This window comes from Sapajus apella, unplaced genomic scaffold (genome assembly GCF_009761245.1).
Source record: "Sapajus apella isolate SASKATOON/1434 unplaced genomic scaffold, GSC_monkey_1.0 scaffold2, whole genome shotgun sequence".
Lineage (NCBI taxonomy): Eukaryota > Metazoa > Chordata > Mammalia > Primates > Cebidae > Sapajus > Sapajus apella.
In genome coordinates, this window is record NW_022436942.1 from 79,712,559 (window position 1) to 79,724,634 (window position 12,076).

The 12,076-nt window shown below is 49.6% G+C and overlaps 1 protein-coding gene across 17 annotated transcripts in view; it reads right to left on the minus strand.

The window, feature by feature from the left end:
- KDM2B (lysine demethylase 2B) overlaps positions 1–12,076 on the minus strand; it is a 165,418-nt gene that overhangs the window by 21,139 nt on the left and 132,203 nt on the right. For all 17 annotated transcript variants that reach the window (XM_032242254.1, XM_032242217.1, XM_032242292.1 and 14 more), the window contains one exon: positions 2,216–2,440. In XM_032242254.1, coding sequence (XP_032098145.1) covers positions 2,216–2,440 — 225 coding nt within the window. The remainder of the gene's footprint in view (positions 1–2,215; positions 2,441–12,076) is intronic.

Genomic DNA, 12,076 nt, shown 5'->3' on the forward strand with positions numbered 1-12,076 from the left:
ACCTTTGTGCGCCCGTGGTGGGAATGTAAAACGGCACAGCTGCTGTGGCCAACAATACAGGTTCCTCAAAAAGTTAAAAAATAGAATTAGCATGTGACTCAGCAAGCCCACAGCACAGGATTGAACTGTGTGAGTTCACTTATATTCACTTTTCTCAATAAAATTTATACCGAGTGTGCCTGCATCTCCTGCCTCCCCTTCTACCTCCTCCATCTCTTTTGCCTCTGCCACCCCGAGACAGCAAGACCAACCCCTCCTCCTCTGCCTTCGAAACGTGAAGATGATGAGCATGAAGACCTTTAACAATGATCCACTTCCACTTAACGAACGATAAATATGTTTTCCTTATGATCTTTATAATATTTTCTTTTATCTAGCTTACTTTATTGTAAGAATACAGTATTATAATTCATATCACATATGAAATATGTGTTAACGGACTGTTTCTGCTACTGGTAAGGCTTCTGGTCAACAATAGGCTAAGAGCAGCTAAGTTTTAGGGGAGTTGAAAGTTACCTGCAGATTTTTAACTGCACAGGGGTCAGCTGGTACCCCCAACCCTTTTGTTGTTCAAGGGTCAGCTGTATATCCAAAAGAATTCACAACACCATCTCAAAGAGGTATGTTCACTGCAGCACTATTCACAATAGGCAAGAGGTGAAAGCAACCTGAACGAGTACCAACAGATGAATGGACGAAGACAATCTGGGCCAGGAGTGGTGGCTCATGCCTGTGAGCACAGCACTCTTAGGAGGCCAAGTTGGCCAGATCACTTGGGGTCAGGAGTTCAAGACCAGCCTGGGCAAGACGGTGAAACCCCATCTGTACTAAAAACACAAAAATTAGCTGGGTGTGGTGGCGGGCGCCTGTAATCCCAGCTACTCGGGAGGCTGAGGCAGGAGAATCACTTGAACAAGGGAGGTGGAAGTTGTAGTGAGCCAAGATCACACGGCTGCACTCCAGGGTGACAGAGCGAGAGTCTGTCTCAGAAAAACAAATTTGGTATAAACACACAGTAGAGTATTAGTTGGCCATTAAAAAAAAAAAAAGGAAATTGTCATATGCTTCAAAATGGATGAACGCTGAGGACATTCTGCTCAGGGCTATAAACAAGGCAGTCCACTCACAGAAAGCCAATTATTGCATGATTCCACTTCCATGAGGCCCCCAGAGAAGTCTAGCTCTTAGAAACTGAAAGTGGAATGGTGGCTGCCTCGACTGAGGGAAGGGAAACAGGGGCAACGCTTCAATGGGTGCGGAGTTTCCATCTGGCGAAACGAAAAAGTTCTAGGGATCAACTTCCCCAAAATATGCATATACTAATAATGCTGTATTGCATACTTGAAAATGTGGTCAAAATTTTTGACCACAATCTGAAAAACCAAAACACAAGAAATATGTGTGGAAGGAGAGAGGTGAGGTATCTGGGCCTGGGGGGCATCGGCAGCCAAAGAGGAAAGGCTCACCCTATGCCAGGCTGGGCCTGTAGATGAGTGCACCAGGACCGAAGAATCCTGTCCCTCCAGCTAAGCCTGCTTTTCCACGGGGACTGGGAGATGCCTCCTCCACAAGGCGTACCGCCACCCCACCCCCAGCAGCGCCTTGGGGAAGGCAGAGCATGTGGGTGTGTGTACAGTGGGCTTCATGGACAAACTCTGCGACCTCACCCCATTGCGGAAGTCCAGTCCACGTCTGCTGCCCTGTCTAGGGGGGAGACCAGAGGCACGAGGCCACTGCCGGAGCTGAGGCCAGGCGGTGCGAAGGGGCAGGGCAGGCCAGGCTCTCCCGGGTGCGGCTCCTCAGCACCATAAATCACTCCTTGCTGGGGGCTGCCCCCTCAAGTGCCTGGCGCTGACCTTTCACCCAGACTTATGACTCTGAAGGCAGGACCGGAAGGAAGGGCGGGCGCAGAACCGTCACCAACTGGACCGTAATGTTGGCCACGGGGTCGCAGACAGGACAGGCTGCCTGTCATCTTTAATGGCGGCAACTTCAAAGTACCTAGGCACCCTGGGAGGGAAGGAGCAGGACGCCTGAGCCTCTGAAGCGGCCGGCGCCTTCCCGTACAGCTCTCAGGGAGTCCAAGCCCCGGTTTCTCTGTGCGGAGGTTTCTCTGTGCGGAGCGGCGGCCAGAGGAAGCAGCGGTCAGAAACGCAGGCCCGCAGGCCGGCACAGGGCCGGGACAGAGCGCAGGGCTGGGCGGGGCTGCACTCACCGCGATGCACTGCCGCATGATGCAGCTCTGCTTCATGCGCCCGGGGCCCCCGAACTTCTTCATGTCCTTGCAGAAGTGGCACTCTCCGCACTCGGTCCGCAGGCAGGCCTCGCACTTGCGGCATCGCGTCCGGCGTCGCCGAGCTCCTGCAGTTGTCCGGTTGGCGGCCAACTTCACCGCGGAGGTCGGGCCCAGCTTCCCCTTGGGCCGACCCACAGCCCGGTTCTGCAGGGAAGAGACAGGGCTGGTCAGATGGGGAGGCCAGACCCTCGTAAACGGTGTTAGGGAGCAAACTGCATACCCCAGAAAAACATGATAAAGGCCCTAAACCCCATGCCTCAGTGTGACGTGATTTGGAGATGGGGCTTTGCAGAGGTCGTCCCTCCGGTTAAATGAGGTCTTTCAGGTGAACTCTAGCCAGAATACCTGGTGTCCTTAAGAAAGGGGGGCATTTTGACACAAAGACGGACACGCATGGGGGGAACGCGCGTGAAGACATAGGCCTTCCACAGACCACAACCCTGTCTACAAGCCAAGAAGTGCCAAGGATGGCGGCACACACCAGGAGCTGGAGGCACGGGGAAGGACCCTCCCCTAGAACTCGCAGCGCCCGTCCAGCCCGCCAGCCCACACCTTGACTTCAGACTCTTGGCCTCCAGAATTGGGAGAGAAGAAAGGCCCGTTGCTTTAAGCCACCCGTTACGGCAGCTCTAGGAGAGGACTACAGAGGGCGCGAGCTTCTGCCGCAGCACCCCGCTCGAGACCTTCCGCGGCCCGCATGCACAGCCTCGGACCCTGCCCACCTTTCCCATCTCCGTCTGCTCCCCAGAAAAGACCGCAAGGGCCACACAGTCGGTCTCTGTTCCCCCAGGCCGGAAGGCCAACCCCACCCCTCAGGCCACTTGGCTGACGCCCACTCATCCCGCCTGGCCAGTTTACAGGCTGCTTTCTTCTGGAAGCCCCTCCTGCCCACCCAGGAGTTCAGGGCCCCTCCCAGCAGTGTAAGGGCATTCACAATGGCAATCATCTGTTCCTATGCCGTCCTTCCCTTTGGGATGGGGTGCAAGAGGGCACTCGCCTCAGGTGTCTTGTCCACCATTGCACCTCTACAAGCCAGCTCAGCGTGCAGAATGCACTCAACAAACCAGAGCCCCCAGAGGATGGGATAGGAACCTTAGGTCCCAGATGACTCAGACCTTCCCTAGATGGGCTCCAAATGCTCCCTTCCCTGGAACTCAGAGAATAGAGACAGTAGGTGGACAGAGAGCTGGGCTAGTAGCTAAGCTAGGAACAGGACAGCAGCCCCTGCCCTCTGGTTCCCAGCCTCAGAGTCTCCTGCAGACCCAGGATGCACGGGGGGTGCCCTATGCTAGCTGCCGAGGACACAGAGGTCCCCTGTCCACTTGGGACCTATGGTGGGAGGGACCAGGATGGGAGAGCTTTTGTCTGTGGCATCTTTCTGGAGATCCCGAGTTGGCTGAGAAATGAAGTCCCTGTCAGGGAGACACATGGCCACCCTGGAAACCAGCTGACCTAACCGGCATCTAACACCTAAAGCCCCTTTTCAGCTAACTGAACACCCTTTGCTCCAGAGTCCCACCCTTTTCATTTCAGTGGTTTGTCATACTTGAATCCCCAAACAAAACCCCATCCTTTCAGGAGCATACCGGCCCAGAAGAGCTGTTACTATTCATCCACTCCAATGGAGAAGAAGGTCGTTGTCACAGGGACGCCCCCTCCCACAACACACACAGCTCCCCTGAGCACCCTAGGGGCTTCCAAGAAACTTCCAACTGCATAGGAAGAAAAACGGCCTCCCTTTCTTCTCCAGTACAACCTCCCCATCATAACTTTCTTCTCCAGTGTCTCGGTCCTTGTAGAAAGCCCACAGCCTCGCATTCCACCCCCTTTGCTGTAAACACCTAAGCAAATCCCTCCCTCCGATTCACGTTCCTGCAGCGTTCAAGAAGCTATGAAGCCCCATCAGCCTGAGTGGCCCCTCAGGAAGCACTGGGGCGCTGGGCCTCCATCCTGCTCAACCTGCTGTGAACCCCAAAGAGAAAAGGGAGGCACTTCCCGATTCTACCACCCTCACCTGCCGCTGCTCTTCCCTAGCTGCTCAGGACCCTCAGTCATGCCTGCCTTCTGCTCTGGGGCAGCCCAACCAGAGGCCTGGTCACAGGGAGGGCAAGCCCTGGACTGCAGGATTGCCCACAGGCAAGCTGGCCGCCACCAGCCACCTGGGGAAAGGGACTGCCCAAAGCAGCAAAGGGGGCCAGGCACGGTGGCTCACGCCTGTAAGCCCAGCACATTGGGAGGCTGAGATGGGAGGATCACTTGATGTCAGGAGTTCAACACCAGCCTGGGCAACATAGTGAAACCAAAAAAATTTTTTTTAATTAGCCAGGCATAGTGGTGAGCACCTGTAGACCCAGTTACTTGGGAGGCTGAGGTGGGAGGATTGCTTGAGCCCAGGAGTTTGAGGTTGCAGTGAGCTCTGATCATCCACTGTACTCCGGCCTAGGAGGCAGAGCAAGACTCCATCTCAAAAAAACAAAATAAAACAAAAAGAAAAAAAGAAAGAAAGAAACCCTTCCTTACAAATAGGGCCGGATGCCCCCAACATACTCGCATAGTCCCACTATGATTAGCACCTTTGGAGGTCAGGTCTGCCACTCACGGCACACGTCCGTCCAGGTCAGGTCTGACCACCCATGTGGAAATAAAACAAGATCAGTTTTCAGAGCGTTCTGTACTTGAGAACGGCACACGAGGGACTGTGAACCTGAAGCTGAGCAGCCAAGGCGAGGTGAGGTAGAGCTGACGACCAAGATGATAGCCACGACACGTGAGGGTGGGGATTACCAGAGCACCCCATCTGCGGGCACCGTGGCCACCAGTTTACCGATGATATTACCTAACTTTCCCGGAAACAGCCCTGTGGAGGATGCCTTCATGCCCCCATTTTTCAGATGGGGAGACTGAAGCCAGTAATTTGCCTGTGGTCATGGAACCAGCATGGATGTGTGGACTCCGGAGTTGTGCTCTGAACACGCTAAACCATAGCAAATGCATATGCAACATGCAGCAAGGGGCCCACAGACCCACTGGGATGGCCACATGCTGCCAGAAGGGCTTCCCAGCTACTGCCACAATGCCTTAGTGTGAAGGCTGCCAACAAGAGGTCCAGAGAAGCAGAAACCCAAAAAGATTTCTCCCTGTTGTCACAGCCCACGACAGCACTTTCTGATTCTACCCCTCCAAAGGACAGGTGTCCTGTTACCAGCTCACTCCTCAAATACCTGGAACATAGGCAACACTGCCCAGCGTCTTCTTCAAGTGTGAAGTGGCCGGCGTGTGGGCCACCTCCCAGGACAAAACCAGACCCCTGGAGCAGGAGAGTCTAAAGACGAGCTTCCCTGGTGAAAAACTGAAAAAATTCCAGGAGTTCAAAGGAGTGCCAGGTATCAACAGCCACTGAGTGCCTCTGGCCTCCCTGCCCCGAGGACAGTGTCTGGGCAAGCAAAAACTTTTGTTGGGCCAATCCAGTCTGAGTCTCGATGCTCATATGTCACTGCAAAACACGCCCATTTGCCCGCACCTTCCAAAGCGCCTTCTCATCCAACCTGTGGAAAACAACTTGTCTGGGCCTCACTGGTGGCTGAGACATCTGGGAAAATCACAGAGCTCGCACCAGACAGCGTCCCAAAAGAAGAGGTGCGAGAAGCTGTGGTCTTTCAAGACCTCAATGTGACCCTGTCTAGCCGCTGCCAAATCAGGCCAGGGAGACTTCTGCTTTCAGCAGTGGCCCCCGGCTGGCTCATCAAGAGTTGGCTCAGCAATGGGGCAACACGGGATCCTAATGAAGCCCACTGAAAAACACACAGGTGAGACAGACCTCGGAGGCCTCCATTAAAAAGTCCAACTGGGACTCTGAAGACCCAACCAGGAAACGTGATGGCAGAATACAGAAAACAGTGACACAAAAGGGCACAAATGGAATAAAAAGGAAGGTGAGGTTGCAGTGAGCTCTGATCATCCACTGTACTCCGGCCTCTCTCCTTTCGGCACACAGCTTCCTCTGTCCTGGTATCTTTTGGGTGCAACCCCAAGTTTCAAAAGTTTCAAAAACCAATTCTTTTTTTTTTTGAGACAGAGTCTGTGTCACCCAGGCTGGGGTGCAGTGGTGCGATCTTGGCTCACTGTAACCTCTGCCTCCCGGGTTCAAGAAATCCTTGTGCCTCAGACTCCTAAATAGCCACCATCCCTGGCTACTTTTTGTATTTTTAAGGTAAAGATGGAGTTTTGTCATGTTGGCCAGGCTGGTCTCGAACTCCTGGCCTCAAATGATCTGCCCGTCTCAGCCTCCCAAAGTGCTGGGATTACAGGCATGAGTCACTGTGCCTAGCCTGAAACACCAATTCTAACTTCCACATTCTGTCCTACCCCTATCCCAGCAAATGAAGTGATGGCATCCCAGACAGTCATTTTACAAACCAGCATCCCCAACACCAAGGCCACTTGTTGATTTTATCAGCCCAGGAACCATATCCTCAGCTCACTATGAAAGGTTAGGAAAATCTGGAACATAAATATGTGTGCGCGCGCACACACACACACACACCTTAGTATTCCAACACCTATTCTCCATCAGCAACTCAAGGGCATCATCTTTAAAATGAATACTATCTGGGCCGGGCACGGTGGCTCAAGCCTGTAATCCCAACACTGTGGGAGGCCGAGGCGGGGGATCACGAGGTCAAGAGATCGAGACCATCCTGGTCAACATGGTGAAACCCCGTCTCTACTAAAAAAAAAAATACAAAAAATTAGCTGGGCATGGTGGCACATGCCTGTAATCCCAGCGACTCAGGAGGCTGAGGCAGGAGAATTGCCTGAACCCGGGAGGCCGAGGTTGCGGTAAGCCGAGATCGCGCCATTGCACTCCAGCCTGGGTAACAAGAGCGAAACTCCGTCTCAAAAAAAATAAAATAAAATAAAATAAAATGAATACTATCAAGATTTATTCATTCATCCCACCAATAGTTACTGAGTTTCTCTGGTCTACCACATATTCTCCTCCAGAAATGCATGGGCAGAACCCCCTGAATCCCTCATCTCTAAATTATAGTAATTTAAGCTACTTGGATTTCCCTAAATTAAAAAAAAGACATCTCATGTTTATGAATTGGAAGATTTAACATTAAGATTGGTTATACTCCCCAACGTGATCCATAGACTCAATGGAACCCCAAGCAAAATCCCAACTGGGGCCAGGTACAGCGGCTCATACCTGTAATCTCAGCACTTTGGGAGGCCAAGGCAGGTGGATTGCTTGAGCCCAGGAGTTTGATGCCAGCCTGGCCAACAAAGCAAGGCTCTAAAAAAATTAAAAGACTAGCCCAGCATGCTATCACATGCCTGTAGTTACACCTACTCAAGAGGCTGAAGCTGGAGAATCATTTGAGCCTGGGAAGCAGAGGTTGCGGTGAGCTGAGATCAAGCCACTGTATCCAGCCTGGGTGACAGAGTGAGACCCTGTCTCAAAAACAGAACAAGAACAAAAAAATAAAAACAAAACAAAAACCCAACTGGCTTTTCTGCACAAGTTGACACACTGGCCTAAAATATGAGAGACCCAGAATGGCCAAAACTATCTTTAAAAAGGTGGGGAAGGGGAGCAGGTGCAGTGGCTCACGCCTGTAATCCCAGCACTTTGGTAGGGTGCAGCAGGTGGATTACCTAACATCAGGAGTTTAAGACCAGCCTTGACCAACATGGTGAGATCCCATCTCTATTAAAAATACAAAATTAGCCGGGCATGGTGGCACACGCCTGTAATCCCAGCTACTTGGGAGGCTGAAGCAAGAGAATCACTTGAACTTAGGAGGCAGAGGTTGCAGTAAGCCAAGACTGTGCCATTGCACTCCAGCCTGGACAACAAGAACAAAACCCCATCTTAAAAAAAAAAAAAGATGCACACTTTCTAATTTCAAGTAAACAAGACAGTGTGGTAGTGGCATAAAGACAGAACTACAGATCAACAGAAGTGAAAGTCCAGAAATAAACTAATATTTTTGACCAAATGACTTTTAATAAAAATGCCAAGGCAATTCAGTGGGGGAAAGAATGGTCGTTTTAACATACGGTGCTGGGACTAATAGCTATCCACGTGCAAAAGAACAAAGATAGGCCCCTGCCTCACACACATGTACAAATTATCTCAAAAATGGAAAAAAGACCTAAACACAGAGCTAAAATCATAAACCTCTTAGAAGAAAGCACAAGTGTAAATCTTCATGACTTTGAATTAGGCAAGGGTCTCTCAGATATGATACCAAAAGCACAGGTGTCCAAAAAAAAAAAAAAAAAAAAAGATAGACTTCATCAAAAGTAAAAACTTTTATGCTTCAAAGGGCACTAGCATGTGCAAAGGCCCATAGAAGGGGAGAAAATACTTATAAATCATGTATCTAGCAAGCAGTTAGTACTCAAAATGTGCAAAGAACTCTGACAATTCAATAATAAAGAGATGAATATGGTAATTTTTAAATGGACAAATGATTTAAATAGCTACTTCTCCAAAAAAGAACCACGAATGGCCAGTAAGCACATGAAAAGATGCTTAACATCACTAGCTAACAGAGTATGAAATTTGCACTGGAGACTCATTTATTAACCCCCTAATTCACACATCCATCCACCCAAGTGTTTCCTGGCTGTGAATTATGTATCTGATTTGATGCTAAGTGCTGGGACTACAGAAATGAGTAAAATGTGTTACCTAGTCTGAAAGGCATTACAGTCTGGAGGGAGAACGACATGCAACCATATAAATGCAATGCACCATCATGATGATGACAGTGGAAACTAACATCTAGGTTGAGGCTGGAGAATTGCTTGAGCCTGGGAGGTGGAGGTTCCAGTAAGCCAAGATCATGCCACTGCACTCCAACCTGGGTGGCAGAGCTGTTTTTGCTGTTTTTGAGGCACGGTCTCACTCTGTCACCCAGCCTGGAGTGCAGTGGCGTGATCTCAGCCAACTTCCCAGGGCTCAGGTGATCCTCCCACCTTAGCCTCCTTAGTAGCTGAGATACAGGCATGTGCCACCACATCCAGCTTTTTTTTTTTTTTTTTTTTGAGAGATGGGGTCCCACTATGTCACACAGGCTAGTCTTGATCTTCTGGGCTCAAGTGACCCGACTGACTTGGCCTCCCAAAGTCCTAGGACTATAGGTGTGAGCTACCATGCCTGGCCAAAAGGTAACATTTACTGAAGTGCTTATCACTTATCAATATTTGTATCAATCTTTTTTTTTTTTTTTTTTTTTGCTGGTAGAAACGGGGTCTTGCTGTGTAGCCGAGGCTGGTCTTGCACTCCTGGCCTCAAGCAATCCTCCCACCTCAACCTCCCAAGGCTTTAGGATTACAGGCGTGATACAGTCTGTATCAATAATCTATGAGGAAGGAATTACTATTATCTCCATCTACAAGTGAGGAAACTGAGGCATGGCACAGTTAAGTCATCCGCCCGATGTCATACTACCAATGAATGAGAAAGCTGAGATACAGAGGCAGTGGCTCTAAAGCCTGGACCCTGGCGTGCTGACCCAGAAGAGATGCCTCATGTCATGGGAAGGGAGGTTGGAAAAGCATTCCAGAACATAGGAGGTGGTGACTAAGGTGGGTCTTAGAGGGAGAATAGGACCATGCATGCCAGTGGTGGGAGTGGGGTTATGGAGTGGATATTCTAGGCAGAAGGAAGAACAAGACAGAGATGTGAAACTGCATGACACAGTCAAGGAACTGCAAATAGCTCGACACAGCTACTGGAAAACAGCTCTGAAGTGGCTGGAGCCTCATCCTGGAGGGCCTTGTCTGCCACAGTAGGGAACTGGACCCATCAGAGTAAGTTAAAGCCTTCACGTCATGACTGTATTCTGGCCACGATAAGGGGAGTGGATATTTTTGGGGCAGTGGGCAAGACAAAAGACAAGATCAATTGAAGATGATAAAGGCAGGAGCGGAAGCAATGGAAGGAATGAAGAGGAGGGGATGATTCAGAAGATGCTTTCAAAATGGATCCAGTTTTCGAAGACCTGGTGATTGGCTGAACGTGGAGTACACAAACAAAAGAGGGCTCTGAAGCTTCCAGCTTGAGCAACAGGAGAACAAGGGGACTCGGGAGAGGGCAAGAAACAAGGACTGCTGTGGACATGTGGAATCTAAGGGACCCATGGGACATCCAAGGAAGGTGTCATCCAGCAAGCAGGTGGGACCAGAGCTAAGGTATACACCTGGGAACCAATACTACATAGGCGCTCAAAGTAGTTAAGTCCATGAGGATGTCCAGGGGGAATGGCAGAGTGAAAAGAGAATCTTCAACAGTCCCTTCAAGACTGAAAACATTCAAGGTGCAAGCAAGGAAAAGCAACCTGCTGAGAAATGGCCAGAAGGGCCAGACAAACAGCAGAAGGCGGTGGCATCAAGAGAGCAAAGGAAGTTTCAAGAAGGGAGCAGTTAGGAGTTTCAACTGCCAAGAGAAGTGAGAAAAACAGTAAAACGTAGTTATATGTTTTTACAATAAAGATAGTCCCAAGTTTTCTGCCAAAGTAACCCAAATAACATTACACTGACAGCGCCACAAGGGAAGGCCGTAGGTCCTCCGAATTTCTTTGTGCATGCTAATGTTGCACTGTATCGCAACACACACAGCCGTATTTATCTCAATACTATGCCTGTCTGCAAATCTGCAAACGTAATGGACAGCCCAGGAAAAGCTGGATTTTACCAGTGTTGCAGGCCCCTTAACACACACCTGGAAACTCCAGGGAGGACTCTGGGTTTTTTAATATATACAGAATAAGAAGCAAGAGAATAAAAACACAAGAGCTACCAGAAAGCCCAGGGGATGGGAAGACCTCTGAAGAATCTGAGAAAAGCTAAACACCTCTTCCTCCAAAAATGTATATAGGCACAAAGTAACAAAATTTTTGCATACATTTTCAAAAAGGCTCAGAGACCCCGTCTTAAAATTTAACTCTTTAAGAAGCTATAGGCTGGGTGTGGTGACTCACACCTGTAATCTTAGCACTTTGGGAGGAGGCTTAGGCGGGCAGACTGTTCCCAGGAGTTCAAGACCAGCCTGGGCAACACAGCAAAACCCCCGCTCTACAAAAAACACAAAAATTAGCCAGGTGTGATGGCGCCACTGCACTCCAGCCTGGGCAACAAAGTAAGACCCTGTCAAAAAAAAAAAAAAAAAAAAAGCCAGAAGTGGTGGCTCACACCTGTAATCCCAGCATTTCAGTAGGCTAAAGCAGGCAGATCATGAGGTCAGGAGTTCGAGACCAGCCTGACCAACATGGTGAAACCCCATCTCTACTAAAAATACAAAAATTAGCCAGGCGTGGTGTGCGCCTGTAGTCCCAGCTACCCAGGAGGCTGAGGCAAGAGAATCACTTGAACCCAGAAGGTGGAGGTTGCTCTAGCCTAGGTGACAGAGCGAGACTCCGTCTCAGAAGAAGAAGGAAAAAAAAAAGCATTACGACAAATACCTAATGCATGTGGAGCTTAAAACCTAGATGATGGGTTGACAGGTGCAGCAAACCACCATGGCACATGTGTACCTATGTAACAAACCTGCACATTTGGCACATGTATCCCAGAACTTAAAGTAAAATAAAATAAAATATAAAAAAGTTCTAATGGGTAACAATGGTTCTATGACCACATAAAATTCTAAGAGATTTTCTTCTCCATAATTTCCTGATTTTTTTTTTCAAGACGCTTGTAGTCATTTTTATTTTTATTAAAAAAAAAAAATTTTAGCCGGGCGCGGTGGCTCACTCCTGTAATCCC